General features: G+C 42.0%; 1 protein-coding gene across 23 annotated transcripts in view; it reads left to right on the top strand.

Annotated features, from left to right (window-relative positions):
- The window catches only part of MAGI1 (membrane associated guanylate kinase, WW and PDZ domain containing 1), a 355922-nt gene extending 336418 nt beyond the window's left edge, over positions 1-19504 (top strand). For 7 of the 23 annotated variants that reach the window (XM_056334828.1, XM_056334836.1, XM_056334838.1 and 4 more), the window contains 7 exons: positions 1479-1772; positions 4963-5166; positions 10176-10266; positions 10388-10451; positions 11465-11608; positions 12836-12974; positions 16639-19504. In XM_056334828.1, coding sequence (XP_056190803.1) covers positions 1479-1772; positions 4963-5166; positions 10176-10266; positions 10388-10451; positions 11465-11608; positions 12836-12974; positions 16639-17339 — 1637 coding nt within the window. In that variant the 3' untranslated portion in view covers positions 17340-19504. The other 16 variants (XM_056334832.1, XM_056334837.1, XM_056334848.1 and 13 more) reach the window with 8 other exon arrangements.
- The last annotated feature ends 4321 nt before the right edge of the window (positions 19505-23825 follow it).

Genomic DNA, 23825 nt, shown 5'->3' on the forward strand with positions numbered 1-23825 from the left:
ATATTTAAAAATTCTCTCTTTTTTTGATCATGGGTTTACAGGTTTAGGTTTTGTTTGGCATCCGTTTTCTTCTTGTTGCTTTTAAGATCTTCAACTTAATTTTAGTTCACCAAATTGGAGAAGTGACCTGATTAGTGGAGGCAGCCATTCAGTAGAGACAAGTGCAATATGCTGCTTTCAGCTGCACAAATGGACTGTGGAGAACTGGCTGAGTAACAAGAAGTGGAAGCTCTTGTGGGCCCCAAGCTTTAACCCGAGGTTGGCTCAGGTGAAGAAAACACTGTGTTGGGATGTAGGCAGGGGGGAACCCTCCTGATTTCCCAGCAGATGATGGCTTAGCTGCAATGTGGTCCAGCATTTCAAGAAAGACATGTTTGAGTTGGAGAGAGCCCAACTGGAGGGAGTCCAGAGGACTAGCGAGAATAAGGAGAGCTCTAGAAAACATGGTCTGCAAGGAAATATTGAACAAATTGGGATTCTTCAGCCTAAAACAGAGAAGGGGGAGGAGGTGTTAAACTCCCCAAGACTATAAGAGGCTACAGCAAAGTGGAAGGGAATAATATGTTCTCCATATGCCTGCTAGATAGAACTTGAAATAATAGCCTTATGTTGCAGCAGGGAAGATTTATGTTTGATACTGCAACCAATAGATTGCCTGGGAAGATATTTAACAGCTGATTAGACAAACATCTGTCAGGACTGACAGCAAGTATAGCCGGCTCTGACTCGAGCAGAGTGTGGACTAAGTGATTTTTTTTTGAGATCTCTTCAAGCCCTGTGGTAGCTGATTAGATTTTAGACTAATACCACTTGCAAATTCAGCTGCTGTTAAACACTTGTTTAATATTAATGTTAATAATGTCTATTGGTTTCCCCCCAGCTCTGCCAGACTGTACAGATGATAGTTGCTGGTTCTTCCATCCAAAAAAGTTTGGTTCTCAAGTTGTTTCACTTTAGTGGGGGTGGTTGTTATTGCTTAAGATCACATTATTCAAAGGCAACGAGTGCTACCCTGCTGATAGCATTGAGTTAAAAAATACACAGGTGTTGAGTGGTGGGTATTTGATATTACTCTCTCTCCTTGCAGCTTGTGCACATATACGTGTTTGCACATGTATAACTGGAGTGGGAATGTGATATCTAAAGGAGGCACCTGTGAACTAATATAATCCAGGTTTAAAATGCCACAGAGCATCCAAGCACACCGCACTGGTTTAACCATACTGCTGCTGTAGTTCTGCGGCGCAAGGCTTTGGCTGCATGACCATACAGTGGAGAGGATGAGCACGTGTGGTCAGTGCCATCCCTGAGCAGAGCTGTTGGTGGTGACATCCTTGGTCATTATGGTCATGATTTATAGATTAAAGCAGGTGTTTTGCTTTTTCCTCGTTTTCATTTTTTTCTCAGTGGAAGGGACTTTTTGAGTACCAAACAGTGCAGCCTGCTCAGACAGTATGTTTGGGTTTTTTCCTCCCCAGTTCCTAAGGCAGAGAATGAAGTCCCATCCCCAGCCTCTTCCCACCACAGCAGCAACCAGCCGGCCTCGCTGACGGAGGAGAAGCGAACGCCACAGGGCAGCCAGAACTCCCTCAACACTGTCAGCTCGGGCAGCGGCAGCACCAGTGGCATCGGCAGCGGTGGTGGTGGGGGCAGCGGTGTCGTCAGCGCCGTGGTCCAGCCCTATGACGTGGAAATTCGTCGCGGTGAAAACGAGGGGTTTGGCTTTGTCATCGTCTCGTCAGTGAGCAGGCCGGAGGCAGGGACGACATTCGGTAAGTCTTGGGGTTTCTTCAGCGTGCCCCGAATGAGATGCAGGTTTCAGCACTGCAGCACAAGGAGGCGAGCGGGGATCTGTTTAATTAAAAGTCGTGAGCGTGCCCTAATTTATGTAATTAATATTTAATCAGAGGCCAAGACTTGGTAGGTGTTTGCCTCCTGCCTGGGTTTTGTTCAGCACTGGGTCGAGAAAAACAAAATGAGAAATCCCAACCTGAAGAGCAAAAATGCTGCCGGTGGCGATTCCTGATGCTCCCTGAAGCTGCGGCTCTCCCTGCTAGCGGGGTGCCTTTCTGGGGTTTGCTCTCAGAAGAGCAGCCGGGGATCCCCCCAGTGATGCTGTCTGCCAGTGCAGAAATCGAGCAGGTGGAATGAAATATGTCTCCTGGTGGTGGGACTGAGGCAGTTGATTTAAAAGCAGTAATGCTTAAACTGATGAACTTCTCCTTAGTAATCAGGGTTATTTGGATCCTCGTTAGGGAGTGAGCTTGCTGATAGTTGGAAATTTTTAATTAATGTTGCTTGTGGGTGAGACATAAAATGCAGAATACTGTTAAAATAACAGGTTGGGGTTTTTTTACCCATTCCTCCTCTTCCCAAATCCATTTCTTCAGGGTAGGGGGAAATGAAGTTCATGTGATGTCACGCTTAATATCCTGCCCTAATAGAAGTGGTCCTGGTTTCTTTCTGAAGACAGGCCTTTCTGCTAGGCAGAACACCCCTTCCCAGGTGCTGCTGCAAAAGAGGGGCACATAAGCTGGTTTTGCAAGTATGCACGGAACAGCCCGCTGTAGAGCAGAAATGTCATTGCAAGGGAGAAAACTGTCAAAAATGGTATTTTCTTCCCTTTCCAAATCCTCCAAAAAGGCCAGAGGCAACACCCATGTATAATTTTCAGGGGAAAAGAAGATATTCCCTCTCTGTTAGTCTGTGGCATGTGATAGGGATGGAGGGGGAAAGAAAGACAAAACACATGTCTTGTCCATCTTCACAGTACCTCTCAGAGAAGGGTTGTGGTTTGCAGACATAATGCAATGCAGGTGCATATGGCAAGAAGTGGCCCTTCCCCCTTTTTTCTAGGCTTTTTTATGAAATTTCCTGCCACTGCCCATCAGCCATGCCCTTACTAATACATCAAGGGAGCATCACCTCCTTTGCTGGTGTTGATGTAGAACGGGCCATTTCTAGCTGTTCTGGGCAGTCACGGCAGCAGAGATTCCAAGGGGGAAATATCTAGTACAGACCCAGCACAAGGAGGTCTGGCAGTGCTCAGGTGGGGCTGTCTCACACGGTCCCTGGTGCCCTTCCAGAGCAGCTCTTGTGGTGCCAGAACGCGGTGGTGTAATGCAATGTAGATTAAACTGAACTCAGTCTAAGCCAGGGAGTGAGCTCTTATCTTCTGAAAGTATTCGCAAACGTGTGTAAATAACTGTATGAAGACTATGCTTTAACTCTTTTCTGCAGAGAAACCTTGACCTGAGGTGGTAAAGAGTTGTGTTTGCTTTAGCCCAAGACACTCGCTAACTGGAAGTTTTCTGTGCAGGGGCTCCTCATGGAGATCTGTTGATCTGTGACTGTTTTTCCTTTAATTTTTTTCAAGTGTATTCAGCTTTTTCCTAATACTCTGCATGAGATGTGTTCCCTCTGCTGCGTGGTGCTTGCTTTGGACCTGCTTTGTAGTTCTTTTCTTTCATGGGTAGTATTCAGAGATGGGCCAAACTGGTTCTAAAACCCACCGTGGTCACTTTGGTGTGGGCTCTGTCAGCTGTGTTCAGTGGATTGGACAGAGTTAGGAGCTCTTACCCTCAAAGCAGCCTTTCAACTGGGGCTTTGTATTACCAGAAAGAGAAACTTTCTAACATCACAGTAAAAGAAGAAGGGAAAAAAAAATCCCTCCACCATTTGCAACTAATACTAACACTTTCTGCCAGTTTTCCTTGCATCTTTCCAACCTTGTTCTCTCACCTCACATTCCTTTTCTTAGCCTCTTCTTCTTTATGGTGTTTCTAGTGTTGTCGTGTGTGCAGTAATGTATATCTCTAAAACTACTAATCAAATAAAGAGTACAGCACAGATGGGAAAGTGCATCTTGAGGGTGAATGTATTGTGGATGCAAAGTACGAGATGACCTCTCTTCATACCTCATGGTTCTAATCACATGCTGCGTGCCTGAGCTGTGTGAAGAAGCTGTACAAAACCCTGGTGGATTTATCTGAGTGAAGCTGTGTATCCCATGTGTCCCAATTCCACATTTTATGAGCAACCCTGTGTTTTTGGGACAAAAAATTGCATGAAACGGGAGGAGAATTTTGTCTCCAAAACACATTCATCCTAAAGCGCTCTTGCTCTGTGTGTCAAGACATCTTGATGGTTTTGTGTGTGGTTTTAGAGGTATTTAAATGAGGAGGTCCTTATTCCTTCCCTGCTCCTGTCCTAATGCCATCTAAGATCATAAAAGGGGAAGGGTTAACAGAGGCTGAGGTGGATGCCTGCACCAAACAGGTTACCTTTGTCAGTCTTGGCCCATCTGTAGTGGTCCTGTACCTTCCCTGGTAGTACCTTTGTTCATGATGGAAGAAAACCGGTTCATGTTGCTTCCCCATGCAGCGCTGATAGAGTGGGTCTTTGCAGTAGAAAGGGAGTTGCACTCCCTCCTAGGCCTAGAACACTTTTATCTTTCTATATCGAGAAAGAACAAAACATTGGCAGAAGCTTGAATAGCAGTTGACTTAGGGAAGAACTAGAGAGGTTGACATTGATGTAATCTTGGAGGAGGAAGGTAGTGTTTTTTACAAACAGTTTCGATTTTTTTTTGTTAAAAAATAAGATCAGGATTTGGGTTATGATGGGGCTGCTAAGTGCAGTTGTAGTCTACAAATCTCACCATTTATTAAGAAAAGTCAAGCTGTGGGGGGGTTTTGAGCAATTAACAAACCACCTTTTTGTAAAAGAAGTAAAGCATTGTGCACTTGTACTAGTTGATTGCCAATGTTTTGAACACTGGCAGCAAAGCTATCCTATAATAACTTTTGCTTGATGCATTAATTAATTAACCCTTAACCTTCTCTTTCCCTTTTCAACCCTTTTTCTCCTTTTCCCCTTCACCGTATTCCCACGTATGTAAAAAATTAAAAAACAAACCAAAACCAAAACCAAACAAAAACAACCCCCAAACCAATACAAAAGCGGGAAATGCATGTGTGGCCATGCCTCACAAAATAGGTCGGATAATTGAAGGGAGTCCCGCAGACCGCTGTGGCAAGCTGAAAGTAGGCGATCGGATCTTGGCCGTGAATGGGTGCTCCATCACCAACAAGTCGCATTCAGACATCGTCAACCTCATTAAGGAAGCAGGAAACACCGTTACCCTGCGCATCATTCCAGGAGATGGTAAAGTATATGTTTCCTGCTGTCTTACCTGACCCTCTCGTTGGTTTTGTTCCTGGGCTTTTTGCATCAGTCAGAGCTGCAAAGTCACGGAGGACTCAATTTCCACTCCGACTTTGGAATTAGCGGTGAGGGAGGCTGTGAGTCTTCCATAGGTTTATTTTTTGTTTCTTTCTATAGAAATGGACATTCTGTTTTTAAACAGGGAGGTGCTGAGTCTACATTAAAAAAATACTATTCCATTCTATCACATTCCTCCATGTATCTCCTTAAAATGATCTTCTGTAAATTTGATACATAACTCGGTACACTTTGTTTTGATTCTTAGGTTCATAATGCAGCTTTAGAATATTTGGGAATCACTGTTAATACGTGCGATTCCTGAAGCTTTGTATAGACACAAGCAGGCTATAGAGTAAAGAGATCACAGAAAGGGATAAACACTTTGTCATGTTTTAAGCCGTTCAAAAGAAGATTTATTTTATTTGGTTTTGTCTGGGTGAGTTGCTTTGGGAGTGAGCTCAGTACATTTTGAAATTACTTTGTTAAATGGTGACAGCTCTGGAGCTGCTGTGTTCTTGCAGGTTCTTGTTGTAAGAATTACCCAAGGCAGGATTTTGTGGTTTCAGGTCAGAGGGAGCGTGCGGGATCCCCAGCAGTATGCTGCCACTTGGTACTGGTTTCAGGTTACTGACCTATTTAATAAAAACAGGGATCTGTGTTATATGTCAGTGTCATTAAATTGATCCCTAGCTGTGATGCCAAATAGGAACAAAGCAGAAACGTATGAAAAGTACCTGCAGCAGAACTAGAGTTGCTGTGGTTCTAAATTCTAAGTATTTTGTTTGTTCATTGTCCTGCTCTGCCATGGATGGGTTCATAGTGAGAACTCATTAGGCAGAAATCTTTTTACATTGCTCTCTTTTCAAGCTGAATCTGCAGGTATAAGATATGATGGCTCAGATACAGTATTAATGAGCATTTTTAAAAGTTGGACAAGACATTATTCGCGTTCAGTTAAATGCGGAGAAAGAGTGATTAAATTTGAAAGGAAGGTTGAGGAAGTATGGCTGGATTGAACCTGGTAGCTGTAGAGCAGAATGGAGAAGTTACACGGTGTGGTTTCCAGTGAGACGCATGCATTAGTTGCTAACTCTCACACTTTCTGATCTGAAACATGGATTTGGTTATCCCACGGAGCATGTTTATGCTGTGTTTAGTTATAGGATAAAAACAGGCCAGGATGAGAAATGATCTGGTTATAAACTATTTCAGTTTAGGATAATATGCTTTGCATAAAGGGTTTATTTTCCTGCTGATTAATAGCTACCAGGTCAAATGGTATATGATCCTTTGCTGCTTCCAGCAAATTGAGTGTTGATGAATAATAAGATGTCTGTGAATCAGGCTAACATTTGAGCAGGCCAGTGCATGCCAGTTTTGGGAGGTAAACTGGGAGAAGTATTGTTCGTTACATGTATTTTGATACTGGTCAAAATCCAGGGAGGTGAATCTTTAAAATAAATAAATAAATAAAGTTTTGGAGAGGCAAAAGTACCTAAGAAATAAACAACTTTTGAATGGTTTAAATTTTTTTTAGAAAGAGTATAGCCTCCTCATGTGAATGCTCAGCCAGGCTTGCTCATGCAAATAGGTGTACAAAATGCCATGTTAAATTGCTTAGATGAGAAGGGAAATCTGTACCTGTGACTGACATCACGTATTCCTGGAGAAGGTGCAAGTCTGTAACTTACAGAATGAGTGAACTCTTCTCTCTCATAGCAGTGCGGGTTTTGAGTCTTTTTATTTACTCTCCCTTTGGAATTCCAAGTCAGATTGCCAACTTTGCACAGTATTACCTGCATTTAATTTTCAAAAACCAGTTAGACCAGACATTCTCAAAATGGTGAAAGGTTTGCTCTAAACCCCATGAGATTTAAGAAATTGGTCTCAATGTCATTTTTGTTGTCTTTAAGGGCTCTTGTTGATTTGTTGTTTTCTTTTTGTTGACTTTTGGGTGCCTTTTTGGTAAATGCAAATGCTCTAACAGTGTACTTAAAGGTGGTGGCAGGGGAAAGAATAAAGCAGAAGCCATGCTCCTCAGATAAACATCAAACTAAGGCTCATCACAAAACTCACGATAAACTCACACTGCTAATCTCTTCTAACATTATTAAAAACACCAAGGGTTTTTGCTTTGTAATAAGTCTTGCACGAACTCATTGCCATAGACCGCTGCAGGATTGTATTTGCAATGAAATGACAATGGTTTCGCATGCTACCAACTGTTGCAAGGATACAGAGAGCTGAAAACAACAAGCTTCGATTAGGCATTTAATTGGTGTCTGAGTGTTCTAGGGCAGAACAGGGCAAGGAATCAATGAAATATGTAGGATGTAGAACATACATTTGTAATTCTACTAGAGATAATTTTTTTGCTATATTTGTGTTCTGTTCCAGTTTTGCATGGTGGCTGGCACGCGTCCTGAACTAGTGTCTAAAAAACTAGCAAAATTATGCACAACTCCTGACTCATGGAATGGGGTGGGCTAAAGATAGATGCAGTACAGTGGCATGAAGATACATCTGTACCAAAGATGTGTTGTTGCACTACTTGGTATTCTTAGTGTGACCTGCTAAAGGGTAGAAATCTTGCATTCTCTTTGAAGCCCATCTTCATCTGATCTCCAAATATTTGTGCAGAATTTCAGAGGCTTTTGTTCTGGATGAATACAGGACGCTTAACCACGTTTTAGGACCTTTGTAGGTTGGAGACAGATTTTAGCGTCAAGGCATCTTTATAAAATACAGAGAATTATTTCCACACATAGGGACACCTCCTTCTCACACAAGCCAGCTGTCAGTGGCACATCCTCGCAAGGGTTTGTGTTGGTCATGCCTACCTCGAGAGGTGCAGGCAGACCCAGGAGCCTCTCTTGCTCTCTGAGCCACCGGGCACAAGCCAGCTCTGGTCTGGAAGATGTTACAGCTCCATATGCTGGAGGTTTGGGCATGTTAACTTGGGCATAGTGCTGCAGGCAAAGGAGCTGTGCTCTCGTTGCACCCGTCTGTTTAAATGGTTCTTCTTTTTCTCTTTCCCGAGTTTCCCTTGACACGCACTAGCTACAGAAAGGAAAAATCTTCACCTCATCTAGATTTCTCCACTTTTAAAATAAATTCATGAAATAGACTAAGTTCACAGGACCAAGTAAGCCCCTGAGCACCACCTTACCTTAATTCATGCAAAAAACCCTCCCATTTCTGCAATTTTGTATTACAGCCGGACTCCGTTTAATGATGGTAGATTTCTCCACAGTCAGTAAAATGAATTACCAGATGCCTAGAGCTTCAGGGGCAAACAAGGGCAGGGTAGAAGATGCTGTAATTTTATTTTGGAGAGCCAGATGTTTCCACGCGGTTTTTGTTGCTGTTTTCTGATGGTGCTTTTTTTTTTTTTTTTTTTTTTTTTTTTTTTTGAGAAGGGATGGAACTAGAGAAATTCAGTCAAGAAACAAGGCACATTGTTGTAACCAGTGATTGTGCACTCAGTTTACATTTTGATCTCGAAAAGTGAGTTGTGGTCAGTATTTTATAGTTGTCATCTGTGGTCCTCTCCTGGATAGAATGAATATAGGCACAAAGTGGGGGTCTCCTGTATGCAGAACTGTTCCACAGAGGGAGGGAGTGCCTGCCACTGCAGTGACTTTAGCTGGGAACGCCATGCCTAAGGAGTGGATGTTTCTATTGACTGTGCCCATCATTCTGCGTATGCAACCAATACAGCTGTTCAACGTTTTGAGTGGGTAGGCATGTACCATCAGCTCTTCCTCTGAATTCATACTCCTGTGTGAGGGGAAGGGTGTTTTCAGGAACTGCTGACTTGCAGAGCAATTCAAAATTCGAAATGCTTCAGTATTAATTTCAGTTCAGGTTTGATACAATATGCATTTCTGGAAAATGTGTTGAGTTCAATATGCAAGAGTTCCAGGTCTTTCCTCCAAAACTGTGTTGCTAGTATTTGGCTAATGTCATTGACGTGACCTTAATTTTAGGCAGAATTTTAAATGAGTTCTGGGTTAACTCTGGTCTTACTGAAGTCCAATATGTAAAGCTCCAAAATGATAAGGGGACCATTTTGCCGTGCTGTACTGAGGGACACCTAGAGAGTCCTTTTTCATTTGTGTCTACAGCAACTCCTGTCCCAGTTTTGTGAAGTGCGAGAGAGGACCTCTCCTCCTAGAAGCACCTCCTGCTGTGTGTAGAGAAATGTGGCATTTGCACAGGCTGACGTTGGGCTGAGAGCCCTTTACCATGGCATAAATGGAGTTTTGAAGTTAATCCTGCTCTATGTATTCTCTCGGTGAGCCCTTTTGTAAATGGCACCCAGAGCTGTTGATGCTTTTGGTACAGGTGCTTCCACATCCCTGCATGCAGCTTTGAGTGCTCAGGCAGCAGTGGATTGTATTTCAAAGATGGATTGCAGTAAGTTTGGGTTTTAGCCACATTCAATATCACCTTGTGAGGTATTAGATAAAAGCCACATCTCAATCCTACTGAAGATTGCAGTTTCTGATGGAGGAAGCACTGATAAGCTTATAATCCATGGAATAGTTATTGCTACTATAAAATTAATCCAGCCTACCTATACCATATTTGGAGACTCTAATGATTTGAATTCATGTCATTAGACAGCAGGGAAATAATTCTTCAACCCTTACACCACAAGTCAGCCTTCATTCTGAGTGGGTCTAACGGTCAGAGGTGTTTCTAATCCAGATTTCCTAATTTTTTTTTTTTTTTGCATTTTCCAATTTCATATACATATTTGTGATGACGCAGCTTAGACTTTATCCCGTTAATTTTTGGTTTTAAGAAATTTGAGCCAATCTCAAGTTCTTTAAAAACAACATATAATGATGCTTTTCAATGAAATGCCTTTGCAAAGCTTTTTTTTTTCTTTCAGCAAATGGCCAATGGTCGTCCCTCATAATGAAAAAAAATTTATTTTGCAGAATCCTCCAATGCTACTTTATTGACCAATGCAGAAAAAATTGCTACAATTACAACCACACATACTCCTCAGCAAATACCACAGGAGACCAGGTCAGATTGTTTTCCTTGAGGAGAGCATGTTGACATGCTCTCTCTTTGGGCATTTCTTGATCATCTTCACATTCCACGAGCTGGTTTTTTCCTCTCTCCCTCTTTCTCTCTTCCTTTACAGCAGGAACAACACCAAACCAAAGCAGGAATCCCAGTTTGATTTCAAACCACCCCAAGCAGCGCAGGTAAGGAGTAGCTTTCTAATTGTTTTGTTTACCACAGAGTGTTGCTTCCAATCTGCTTGAGGGGGCTGTATTCAAATAGTTCCCTTGAAAATTCCTACTGGGAGGCTGTTCTCCCTCAGCCTGTTTGCTGAAGTAAGAGGAATTTGCTGATTAGTTTCTTAATATGTGTTGTTTTTTCAGCTGAGAAACATTTCCAGCACATTCTCATCAAAAGTTTTAGGGAGGGGGGAAAAAAAAAACCAACCACAGCTGACATTTTAATGATAGTAATAGTTTATGTGTTTGTTTATTGAATTGTATATTTTGAAGGGCCTCTCCAGAAAGTACTGTTGTGTGCGAATGGTAAGTTCAGAGGACAAAAAAGAGGAAAACTAAAAAGGGGCAGTAGCTGGAGTTTTCCAGCTTTCACAGATGGCATCTAATTAGAGAGATTATCTATCTCACTGTTATCTTTCTTTGCCACTGGCCATCCCAGAAGTAACCTCTTCCATTAGGGATTTCAAGACATCCCTACGCTAACAGCATTTGTGAAAAACAATGCACATGCTTCTGAGCTTCTTGCAAAGGAATTGATGAGGTGGTAACAAAAAGGAAAAGCCAGCACCATGGCATAAAGTCACCCCAGGTGCCATTAGCCATTCAATTAAAGCCTGGCACTGGAATTGTGGTTACCCTGGCCTTCCTGTGCAGCTGCTGGAACACTAACCACCCTCCAGAAACATGCTTTTCTGCCCTGGGCACGGGAGTGTTGTGTAACAGAGGTGCCTAAAAATGCATGGGACGTGGCCAAGCCCATTCATTCAAACGGCCCTTTGCAGACCACTGCCAGGACTCCAAACTGCAGGGTGGGATCTGAGGAAGCAGGAAATCCTAGCCTGTGTGTGAAAACTCAACTTTTTTTAATTATGAGTAACAAAACCAATAATGTTCGTTGGTTGAATAACTTTAAAATTAGAGTAGAGCAGTGTTTAACATTCCATTCAACTGTGCATATGTTGTCTTCCCTCCCGCAGGACCAAGATTTTTACACTGTTGAGCTGGAAAGAGGAGCCAAAGGGTTTGGCTTTAGCCTGCGAGGTGGCCGGGAGTATAACATGGATCTGTACGTGTTGCGGCTAGCTGAGGATGGTCCGGCTGAGAGATGTGGGAAGATGAGGGTATGCACAAACAGATTTAAAAAACGCGTTTCTTTGCAATAAGCTGACTTCCCTGCCTCTCACTTACAGGCACACCTTCTGCTGTGCCAGCTAAAAGGAAAATGAGATGTTAACTGAAAGGAGCAGTGGTTCCTATTTACTTCTGTGTGTGGCTTCTGTCACTCTCTGTATACAGTCTGTAGCAGTGTGTGTGCATGGGAAGGCTTCACCCCCTTCTTCCAACCCAGGTTTCCAAATTGTAATACATAATCTGACTTGTAAAGCCTAACAGAGATGCATGTAGCAATGAAAATGTAATAGTCACAGTCTTTGTCAGCTCTTCTAAAGCTGCAGCTGTGGGTAGAGAATCGGGATGTCCCACCTGACCCCCTCCTATGCTCGAGGGCAGAGAGGGGAGAGAGAATGTATACTGACCCACAGGTTACAAAATTATAATGTACTTTTTTATTAGTATTATCTGTTAACTTCACACATCAGCTAAATTATAAACATTATAGCAAGGGCATATGTTATAAAATGCCTACAGAAAAATTAAATTGGCAAGTTTTATGTACTCCTTGCTCCTCTGTTAAAGAATGCAGTATAACTTTGCTGCATGTGCCATTTGTCTTCTTCTCCTCCAGATATATCATGCAGAGGGCATTTTCAAAAAACTTTTGTCTAGAGGCAAATTTATAGGTCCAAAAGTTATGCTTATGAAAATAAAGCAGTGCTGCCTTGTGGAGGTCAGTGACAAGCTCTTCCAGCCCCTGTTTTCCTATCCTGATAAATGATTATCTTTACAGAAGCAGCTTTGTTGGTTCATAGTAGGTATCTATATCCAAGTGAGAAATGGATCTGAAAGAGCTATTTGAACACCCTGGTTACAGCAAACTGTAAAACAAATGGCAACATTGACCAAAAACTTCACAGATAATCAAAATAAAATAACACCAGTTCTAACACAGCTCTAGCTATTGAAAAATACAGTAATGCAATGTGGTTTTACAGAACAGCAATGAAATATTTTGATACCTCAAGCTTTCCCTGTTGTCTTCATGTCTCCCAGTCCCCTGCACACTGTTTTTTTGTGGACTGCCATTGGGAGGAGTTGGGTGTATTTAGCTTCACCTCGTGCATAGTTGTTCCTCCACCTTTGCTGTGGCTGTTGTCTCATGGTGTGCTGGCGGTGATGCTCCTGGGGACTTGTTTCTAATCTTTGACTCTTTTCTTTTGTAACATTGACAGATCGGTGATGAAATCTTAGAGATCAACGGAGAAACTACCAAGAACATGAAGCATGCTCGGGCCATCGAACTGATTAAAAATGGTGGCCGCAGGGTCCGCCTGTTTCTGAAACGTGGAGATGGCTCTGTCCCAGAATATGGTGGGTCAAACTATGAAAACATTCCTTTCTTCCCTGGCATCACTCCATGAATGATCTGTCTCAAGATCTGAAGCGGGAATTCTTTTTTATTTTCCTTTCTCACCAGTGTCTTACCAACCTTTGCAACATATGGTTAATTGCCTCGCTTGTGCTGAATTTTCTACACATTTCATCCTTTGCTTGCTTCCATGGACTTGGGGCGCAGTGTAAGGCAAGATCATCATAGCAGTATTTTTGGTGATCAGAGAGGAAAACAAAACAATACAAAAAAACCTTATTGTCTTGTCCAGCCAAACAAGGAATGTCATTGAACTGTGCCAAACTGTTTCTCAGCGGCTGAATTGTTGTTTCAAATAGGTCTCTACTTCTAATCAATGCAAAAACTGGGATCCTGAGTTATTATTCTAAAGCAGTGATTTTTTTTGTTAGGTTTTTCTCTTAGTTCCTGTCCATAGACATGAATGCCAAGATGGCTTATGAGATTTTTGCCTTCCCTTAATATTTATGTAAATATTTATAAAGTTATTTAAGAAAAAGAAGAAAGAAAAAAAAAAAGCTTTACTGCAAAAATATATTCATTTGGCCTCCTGAGCCCTTTTCTTCCCCTTTAAACTGTCTGCTGGTTGCAACTAGTTAATTTGTAAGGTCCGAAAAGGTGAGGAGGTTGTGAAAAGGTGCTCTCGTGTTTGTCTTGGGGGAAACATTCAGTCCTCGTTTCTTACTAAGAATTGCATTAGATTTCCTTTTCTTCCCCCGGAGGTTGGATTGCTGGGTGGCTTAACTTAGCACACTATTTAATATTATAATTATGTCTTATTTATTTGAGATAATTGTCAAATATTGTGCCCTCGATGGAGGGCTACTCCCAACCAAAGGTCTTTGAGGTTTCTATAGAAACTGATGATTGAAGGGATGTCCTTTATATTTTTCTCCCCGTATTTGGGTTATTTCTGTGTCAGTAAGTTCTGTGTTTATCATTCACTCCATGTCCTAAAACCAGAAACAAAACCTTTCTGCACAATTGATGAACTAGATTTTCTTTTTATTTACTCTGCCACATTTGAGAGTTTCTGCTCACTCTGCTCATTATTTAACTTAAAATGACCAATTCAGACTATAAGCAACAAACAATTGAAGTGTTTAACAATATGGAAGGGAAGTTGTGGGTTTACACTTCTGTAATATAAATAGCACACCAGAAGGTTCAATGATGGCACTGAAATTCTGTATTGTTCTTTCTACTTTTGTCTTTTCCTATACTCCTTTGGATGTACAGTACTGTATCATATACTAGACTGCATAAATACCCTGTAAATTAAGTGCTTCACTTCTCAAAGCATATGTCTGTTGCACTGAGGATGGAAATCCACCACCGATTTTCTTTTGGCTAATGCTAAACCACTAAACGTTCATTCTCCAAGCAAGGATTTAATATACAGGGGTTGCACTACTGTAAAGAATATCCTTGTAACATTTGGGACTCCTTCCTCTCTTCGTTCTGTTCGCTGCAGTCGCAAATGGTTCCTCTAATAATGTTAAGTTCCAATATTTTTCTGACTCGATTGGAACGTGCTTCTCTATGAGGCTGTATATTTTTGTAATGAGTTTTGTACTTATTTTTAATGTTGTGGTCTCTGGTGGACTTTATTTTTCGTTGTTGTTTGATTGTTAATGTTTTTTCTATGACATTCTGTGTCGCTGTTCCAGCTGTCTTTTAGAATGGATGCTCTCGTTGTCTGGGTTATTGAATCACCTTTTAGATGTCTCTTTATGTCACAATAATAACAACTGCTGTCTTTGCAGCCTTATATTTGGGTGAAGCCTAGACAATCTGACTGGAAAAATAAACTTTCTTTATTCTAAGATAAAATATGAAGATTTTTCTTTCTTTCATCTTTGTTCTAGGGAATCTAAATTTTCTACTTTTCTCTTTCTCTTTCTCTTACTTTTCTTGGTGCTGGGCTCTTCCTTCCTCAGCGATGATACCTCCTAATATCGCTGCATGTATGAGAAATGACAAGCTCGGGGAGTCTTGCTTCTACCTTATGGGCCATAATCAAACTACGGTTTGTAGCTAAAATCAATATTAGGTGTTTTTGTGCTGTGGCCTAATTCCCTCACATTGCTTTCCGCTTCGCTATATTTTATATGTACAGCAATTCATTCCGAGCACCCTGCGTCCCCTGAATTGTAAGTACACCACAGGACACGTTTAAACCTCGCTTGTACCTTGTGCGATAGCCAGGTTGCCGCAAGCCACGTGCTTACAGTTACGGAAAAGCGGTGTGGTCCCCAGCTGCTGCCTGAAAATGCTAATAACCAAAAATGCACACACGTGAGTCACAACACGGGTTTCACCTGGAAATCACAGACCTCATGGCCCATGCGCACACCGACCCTCCCAGGCTAAGGAATGGAAATGCCATCAAATGGGAGACACCTTGCGTGGTGGCAGGAGGAATGAGCATGTAGAGCTTTTGGCTTGGGGGAGGGGAGACAAAAAGGAGAAAAACCGGGTGGGGGCGGGGGGGAATCTGTCCCCACAAGTGTTTGTGAGGGTTTTCAGTCGTTGCCATCAGGACAGTCCACCTCGAGGTGGGTGTCTCGGTGCAAGCGGCAGGAAGCCTGCAGGAAGCGTAGCTAACGCCAGCCGAGCTGCTGTGCAGAAGCTGCTTTAAAAAAGAAAGCCATAAGCAAATAAAAGTAACGCTCATTAAGTCAGCACAGCTACTTTAACGTTTGCCATGTCTATAATGAATCATTCATAAACATCCGTTAGAAATGACGTGAGCAGTTGTAGCTTAGCTACAGTGCAGGGCTGGTTCTTAGTTTTGGGGTTGGTTTTTTTTTTTTCCTGCTGCTTTGCAGTTTGTCTCGCAGAGGTAGCTCAGCTCTATTTTACCCAAATACTACTTTAAAAATAACAAACTGGAGATTAGGTTTTAATCAAAGCCATCCCACATATTACAGTATCTTTTCATTGCTTTGATATGAAAAAATCATAACTTCTGTCATCGTTGTTCGAATCATTGTGGCAAAACCAAAATCTACATTAGGACTTCTCGTAACATGGTAGAACTAAGTGAGATTAAGTAAAGTCTTAAACAAAATGGCAATTGCATGATTACAGTCTATTTCTCACACCTTCAAAATGTTATTTTACAAAGTGAAAACTTAATGATCAATTCTATTTTCTGTATATTTTCTGTTATTTGAAACAAAGCCTCCCACACCTGGAAGGCAGTTCTTTCAAAAGTCTTAACAAAATCGTTTCCTAAAGGCCCTCTTTATTGGAAACCGTTAAAAAACCCCACAGCCAACAACCTGAACTACAATATTTTTCTTTTTTCCACTGGAAAGAAAGTAGTGTAAACCGAAACATTATGAATTGGGCTTGGGGAAAATGTAAAATGCCCCGTGACCAGAAGAGCGTAAAGATGATATCAGCTTGGACCAAAACACGGCTAACGAACAGAGCAGCACCAGTACTAACCTGTAACTCTCGTTGTTCGCAGTTAAATTAACAAAAGCTTCGGTTAGCCTTCACTGACTGCTTTTAACAGTTGTTTGTTTTTGTCACTAATGAAGTCTGAAGAGTGCTAAGTGGTGTCACGGCGCTGCAGAAGGCATCAGTACCAAACGCTTTGCTGTTATTTTCTTTCAGACCCCAGCAGTGACAGGAACAGTCCCGCCACAGGTTCACAAAATGTATCGGAAATGAAACCCGTGCCATCCGACCGACGGCAGCACCCATCATCGGAGTCCAGTTATCCACCAGACCTTCACAAATCATCACAACATGGGGACAAGCGGACTTACGTTAGAGACCTAAAAGGCAGCAGAGAGTTTAGCAGACATCCCAATGAACACCACACTTGGAATGGGACTTCTAAGACCAACGACCACGTGCCAGGCAGGAGGACGGAGAGGTCGCCGGAGAGGAGGCACGAGAGGCAGCTGGAGAGGGCAGTGGTGAACGGGCAGAAAAGGAGGTCTCCCGAAAAGCGGAGGGAAGGGACGAGGAGCGCTGACAACACTTTGGAGAGGCGGGAGCGACACGAGAGGAGGAGAGACCTCTCCCCCGAGAGGCGCAGAGAGCGGTCGCCCAGCCGCCGCCGGCGGTCGCTGGAGAGACTCACGGAGCCGAGGAGGTCACCCGATCGGAGAAGAGAGAGCTCCCTTGACCGACGGGCCAAGTCGTCTGACCGGCGGAGGGAGAGGTCGCCCGACAGACGGCTCAGGGAGGAGCGAGTCGGTCACCGGGAGAGGGAAGACCCGGGCTGGAAGCATGAGCCGAGCCGCAGGCACCCGCCCGAGCAGCGCAGGCGGCCGTACAAGGAGTGCAGCACCGACCTCAGCATCTGAGGGGCTCCTCCGGGGTCCCCGTCGCCTTCCCCACGCCGCGGGAGCGGAGGAGAAAGTGCGGGAGCTGAAACCATCTGGCTTTCACAGGCGAGGAGACATCCGGCACCTGCTGATCCTACAAACCTTTTATGCAGATGAAATCATAACAAAAAAAAAAAAAAGTGTTGTGCCTGATGTATAATATTAAAGAAAGTATTTTTCAGTGTATTCTTTTTTTTTTAATTACTTGCCAAATGTTGGTCCTAAAGGATTATAAAATTTTGTTTCTACATTCTTTGTAGATTTCTTAAGAATAATTCCTTTATTGGGCTACTTTCCCCCCTTCCCGATATAGTAAATGGGGGTAGCCAGTAATATGATATAGGCAAAGGATTTTATGACCAAGTTTGAATAATTTGATCCAGACTGTTCTCTAGTGACTCACTGCTACACTGTATGTAGAAAATTTTTTAAGGGTTGGGGGTGGGGAAGGAAGAAACTTGTTCATCTCAGTAGGAATGGAGCGCTCCTGCTGAAGGAATTAAAAAAGAAAAACAAATGTTCCTAAAATTGCAAGAACTGTTTGAAGAGACTACTGTTTCAATGAAGGATATTTATAATAATAATAAATAATAATAAAAAAAAATACAAACCCACACAGCACAAGATGATTTATGATAAGGAATTTCTAGTTTGTTCCGTGAACAGTTTATACTTTCAGGCCCCCTCTACAGGATGCGCAAAGGCAGAAAGACTGGTAACCACCATGCCTGTGTCACACACTAACGTAGACTGTTGATCTCTCATTAGCCTCAGCAACATTTAACGATATTTCATTAAGGCAGCCGCCGCAGCCCTCCTCATCTTCTAGATGTATATGGAAGCAACCCAAGCATGCATGGTATTGTTTGTCTGCTTTGAAGCAAGGGAAGGGATCGGGATCCTGGGACAAGGCACAATGCGATGGGAGCAAAGTCCTCCCTCTCGGAGCAGGTGTATTCCTTCTGCTCAGGCAAAACCAGTGGGCTTTTCTTACTTTGCCTAATTCCAAAAGCTGTCTCTTCTTCTCGCTCTATATTTAAGGTTTTTTTTTATTTTACTGGTTCATCCTTACTGAGACAAAAGGAGTGCACTTGCTGGAGGGAAAAAAAAATTAAAAAGGAAAAAAAATAAAAAGATGTATCAAAGGAAAAACACAGGCAAAAAGAGGCAATCAGTGGGACAACCTGGTTGTAGAAGCCTATCCATACTGGTTATATGCTGTAATTTTGAATCTAAGAACAGCAGCGAAAGGGAAACCTGCAAGTTTCTAAGTTGTATTTTTAAATTTGCAAGTTGTGTGGTAAGTCTGCTGTAGTATTGGTATAAGATTTTAATGGATTTCTGCCTAGCTGAGCCAAAATGTTTGCCGTTACTGTTGGACCACTAAAGTAAACTGCTGCTTTTTACAGTGCATTGGTGTGTACATGTATACTGTTTCACATTTTCCATATGAACACAAATCATTGCAAGTCTATCACTGTTGTTGCCATGGTACTGTAAAAAACAAAACCAAGAAAGAAGATGGCCGATCATTGTGTGTACAGTTTAAATTGTAATTAATAGAGCCTGTTGGAAAAAAAAACAAAACTGTTGCCTTTTTCTTGTATAAAAGAGGATTTATGACAAAATTTAGCTGTGAGGAATGTGATTAAGTGTTTATATTTCTGAAAATGGAACAAATTGATTCAGGGGATATATTTTAATGTAAACTGAATCAGGTATGTAAAGCTGTTTTAAAATGGGAGACTATAAGTAATTCTAAAGCTTTTGTTGGTTTGAATATCATTTCTTTCTTCATGGTGGGCCTGCTTACATATTATTAAGCACTTGTATGCAGTCTATGTTCTTCAGTCATCATTTCTTGCAATGTGCTAGAGACATAATGCTCTTTTCTGTGTTGATGAAAAGCAGTATGTGGGCCAATCTTTTTTATAAAACACTATGCATATATAAATACTACATTGTTCATAGCTTTATTTGACTTATTGGGTTTATACATGACACTAGTATGAGTAGATGTGGACTTACCCAGTACGAGCTTCTTTCCTTGGAACAGACACTATGTATATGATGTAGCAACAAAGAAGGAGAAAGTCTGTGAATGCTATTTTTATTATCAAATAAAGTTTTCCATACAAAGCATACATATGAGTGTAGTGATAAGATAAAGGAGGAACCACAACTTAATATTGCTTACTGATCCCTGTCTAAATTAGTAAACTAGGTTACAGTCTCCAAGGGCCAGCCATTAAATAAGTATTAATCAGCCATTAAATATAATATTAATCATTTGACAAGCCTTAAAGCAAAGTTTCCCAGTTTTCCAATGTAAATTTTTCTTCCCCCGGATAACCAGAAGCTAGGAGTTAGGTGAAGCAGGGTTTGTTCCTGCGTCTCGGGTTTCTATCACTGGTCCTTCGTAACTCATCAGCATGTGCAGCAGTGTAAAGTGAAGACAAGGCAGCAGTTGCTCTCCTGCTGTTGGGAATGTTGGTGTCATGGATATATGTGTTTATATGTGTGTGTGCATATATATGCATACACATACACACATATATACACATATCACCAAGACTGTATGTCTGCCGTCTCTTGGTTCTTAAAATGTGTGAAGGCTGTTAACTTAAGATGGCAAAACTCTTTGCTTTACATAGCTTTTAAAAATAACCTTTAATTATTGTGTAGTTTATCATGCCCCACTCGTACGTTTTCCTGAGACCTCAGCTAACCTGCTGGGCATCCAGGCAGCTTGGGAGAGTCACCGGTGAATGGTCTGTGTTTCCAACCACAGTGTCTAGAAAGGGATTTGTCTGATACAGCCTGAGTCTTTAGGGGTACAGATGGGACACCGAGAAAGCGTTTGGGTATTTTAAGTCTGAATCTTTTATGATGTCCAGTGCCTTTTTACTCTGAAATTATATTGTAATGGTATACATTGGTTCTGAATTTCTGTCTTCTGCTGTTACTGTTTTTCCTTTCCTTGTTCATGTTACAGCATAATTTAAATGATCTTAGAGAGCTGATTAGGTGAGTCTCAAGCTTTTGAAGTATGTCTTTGAAGCACTGAGTCTCAAGCTGAAGGGAGATACTACATAGTTAATACTGAAATCACTTTCTACAGAAACATTTAATTTAAAAAAAAAATTGCAAGCTGAAAAAAAAAAAGTTATTCAAAATGCCTTGTTAGTGGTAGCATCCTTTCTACTGCTTCCAAACCCACTGAGTGCTGGAGCCCTGCTCTGAAGCGAGCACTGCAGCTCCATATTCCATGGTGCAGCCTTAATCACTTTAATTAATTCCAGCCTTACTTCTGACCATAAAATACTTTTCAAGACTTCTAAAAATGAAAAGAAACCCTTTTTTAGATTGTAACTTGGCTCATGTTTTGTCAAACAATGTTCTACAACTATAAAGCTGCCAAAAAGATGAATTGGAGCGTTTCTGATGAAAAACTGAGAAGTTTATGAAGTAGTAAGTGAAAAAGCTCAGCAAATTGATATTGTTAGGTGTTGGTTTTGTTTTGGATTTGAGTTTAACATGTCTTTTTATCAGTGTTACATGGTCAGGGTCCTGTGCCATCAGTATGCTCAGTCCTGTCATTTGCGTAAGCGTTGATTAATACCTTATTGCGCAGGTTTTTTGACTGCAGCGGGGCTGTTTTACCAACGTGGAGCGTATGTGGGTGTTGGTCTTTTTGGTTAGAGTTGGAAGTAACTTCTAGGTTAGTTGAGCTACGTTTGCTGCCTTTATACACTTTCACTCAGTTCACTCCCTCTTGAATATTCACTTCTTAGCATTCGAGCCAGTGTTTTATTTACAGTGATCTTGTGCTAAAGCCGTCTGCTGTACTATGCCTGTTTTATCACCAGAGTAGTAATTACAGATACTGTTCTCCTCCTCACTTTGATACCTTTTGTTACGACAGGCTTTCAGCTCTGTCTCTTGGCTGACTGTTCTGCTGAAGAACATTATAAATGGCTTATAATATGTTCAGTTTGTTTGGCTCTCATAAATGCTATCAGGAAAAAGATGTCGTTTTTGACCCACTGCTGCCATCTGTAAATGTGTGCCTGTTAAGCCTTTGGGATTGTATTTTCTTAAGATTTATTTTTTAAAAAAAGAAAGAGTAGGAACTAAAAATATATCCAAATTTACTCAGCAGTTGCTGTAAATCGCGTGAGTCTGAGACGATGCCAGATTCTGTTTTGGATGCGATGCTAATCCATCAGCATTGCTTCCTGAGTATATAATGAAGAGGCAGTAAAGTGTCATACAAATGGAAAATTGTGGGGTTTCAGGACAGACAGGAATGTAAAATATGGACTGCCACAAGGCCTGCTGCTTAATGCACGTAGAAGTTCAATGGCTGGGACTGACCGTGATACAACAGTCTGCCACATAAACGTGAACTTCAAGTCAGAGATTGCTTTTCAGAATTTAAGGCATATGTATTTCTTTTTCCTTGCTGCCTTTATTGACATGATCTCACAGCAAGATTGGTGTTGTACCTATACAACACACTGGGAGAAACTTGGCTTCACTTTTTAGGACATGCTCTTCCCTTCCAGATTCCTCTAAGAGGTCTTCAAGCCACATCTTCAAATGAACTCTTGGCCATGAACATACAGGTTGCCGTGATGTGAAATTTACCCTTTAAAATGCTTTTGTAAATAATAAATGGCCATCAAAGTTTTAAACCATAGTCATTGCTGTGGACACAGAATTTCTAAAATATTTTAAATCGTTGTGTTTCTTGATATTTCCAGGATTTGGGAGTGGAAGACAGCACACATGTTCCTTCCTGGGTGGAATTGTGCTAACTGCACAATTTTTTTCTAAAATGAGCTAACAAATTGTATCAAAATATAGGAAGTTGTCCTGCAGAATTGTGTTTGAATTCTCAATTAAATACCCATAAGTGGCTGAGGCCCTGAGCACATCCTATCAACAAGGGTATAAACGCCACTAAAATCAGGTGAGGTTTACGCCTGAGTTCAGGGTCGGGCAGTGTTACCCCCCTGTATTTTGGCAGAGTTCAGACTTTGCGTATCTGGGCTTAGAGGCACCAGCAGACCGAGCTCTGGCAGGTCAGTGGAAAGTGATGCATGCCCTGACCCTTCCACTTCAAAGTCAAACATCTCTGCATAAATCCGTTTCGGTGATGATGTGAGCTAGAACTATGTGCCCTTCATCGAAGCAGTAGATACAAACACCCCCCACCTATGTTGCTGACGGGGCAGGTGAGAGGGGGCTGTTGTCCTCAGCAAATCTTTGGCAGCGTGTGAATTGGGAATCCTCGGTTTCAAAGAGTAGTCCGAGCCTCAAGATGTTGAAATTGAAATGGAGGTTGTTTCACCTCTTCGAAGAGTCGGAGCTTTAATTTTACAGCAAATATCTTCTTAAAAGAGAACTTTTGAGCAGGTTTGCCGCAGCAGGAGGGAGAGAAGAGCAGAACATGATCTGCAGAGAAACAGTTAAGCTGAGCATTTACTTTGGTCATACTCAAGCAAATCCAAGTTGCTGGCATCGTGCCTCAGCCAAAGTTACTTAGTTCGTTCCTCAGCTGATGTGACTTTGGTGCTGACTGTAAGAAAGAGTCAAGTTTGTATGGAGCAGGAGTTCCACCTCACTTACATGGCTTTTGTAGACCAGGCGTCGTCTAAGACCAGTCATAGATTTCCTCTTTCTTTCCTTTGTGCTTGTCAGAAATTTGTCTTCAGATTTGCTGTCGTTAGAGGACCGAGCTTGTGCGACATTACCTTGCGTCCGCTGTGAGCTGAGAACATACGCAGGGATGTACCTGTGGCTGAGCTTATCTGTAGTAATTTGTTGAGTCAGGAAAACTGGGTGGTGAGACTGTGCCTCCAAGCCTGGCAACTCCCATAAGTATGAATGAGATTCATTGAATTAGCTGTCTCGCTTCTTTCTAAGGATAGTCAGAAACAGGAATGTCTGGGGGAGGAAGTTGGCTGAGGCTTGTTCCATATGTGCTAGAGAAAATATTGATTGGATGTGGAAGCAACTTGGAGAGTTTCTTGAGGACTCGGGCTTTTGTTCCATTTAAATGAGCGGGGTTTTTTCTCATTGTTTCTCAGTAAGCTTCTTCTGAATCCTGTTTTTGCTTCTGAGACTCCAGTTTGCTTTGGAGACCCGCAGGCAACTTCTTTCCTCTCTGTTTGATCCAACAATTGTTGCCACGGCTTTGAAGTGTTGAGTCTGCTGGCAAAGCCTGTGCCTTTGTAACCTTTGAACTGCCGTTGTGTAACGCAGGGCTAACTTCCAAGAACACGAGGCGGTTTCTCTGCCTTACAGTACAGCAGCAGGCATGGTCAGCATGTCCTGCTCCTACTCCTCCGTGGAAACAGAGGTCCTAACCACAGGCATGCAGAGCTGAGGAGAGGGCATCCTCAGGCAAGGCCAAGAATCATTCCCTGAAGGTGCACCGAAGTACCGTGTCCCGTGGGT

This window comes from Falco biarmicus, chromosome 4 (assembly GCF_023638135.1).
Source record: "Falco biarmicus isolate bFalBia1 chromosome 4, bFalBia1.pri, whole genome shotgun sequence".
Taxonomy (NCBI): domain Eukaryota; kingdom Metazoa; phylum Chordata; class Aves; order Falconiformes; family Falconidae; genus Falco; species Falco biarmicus.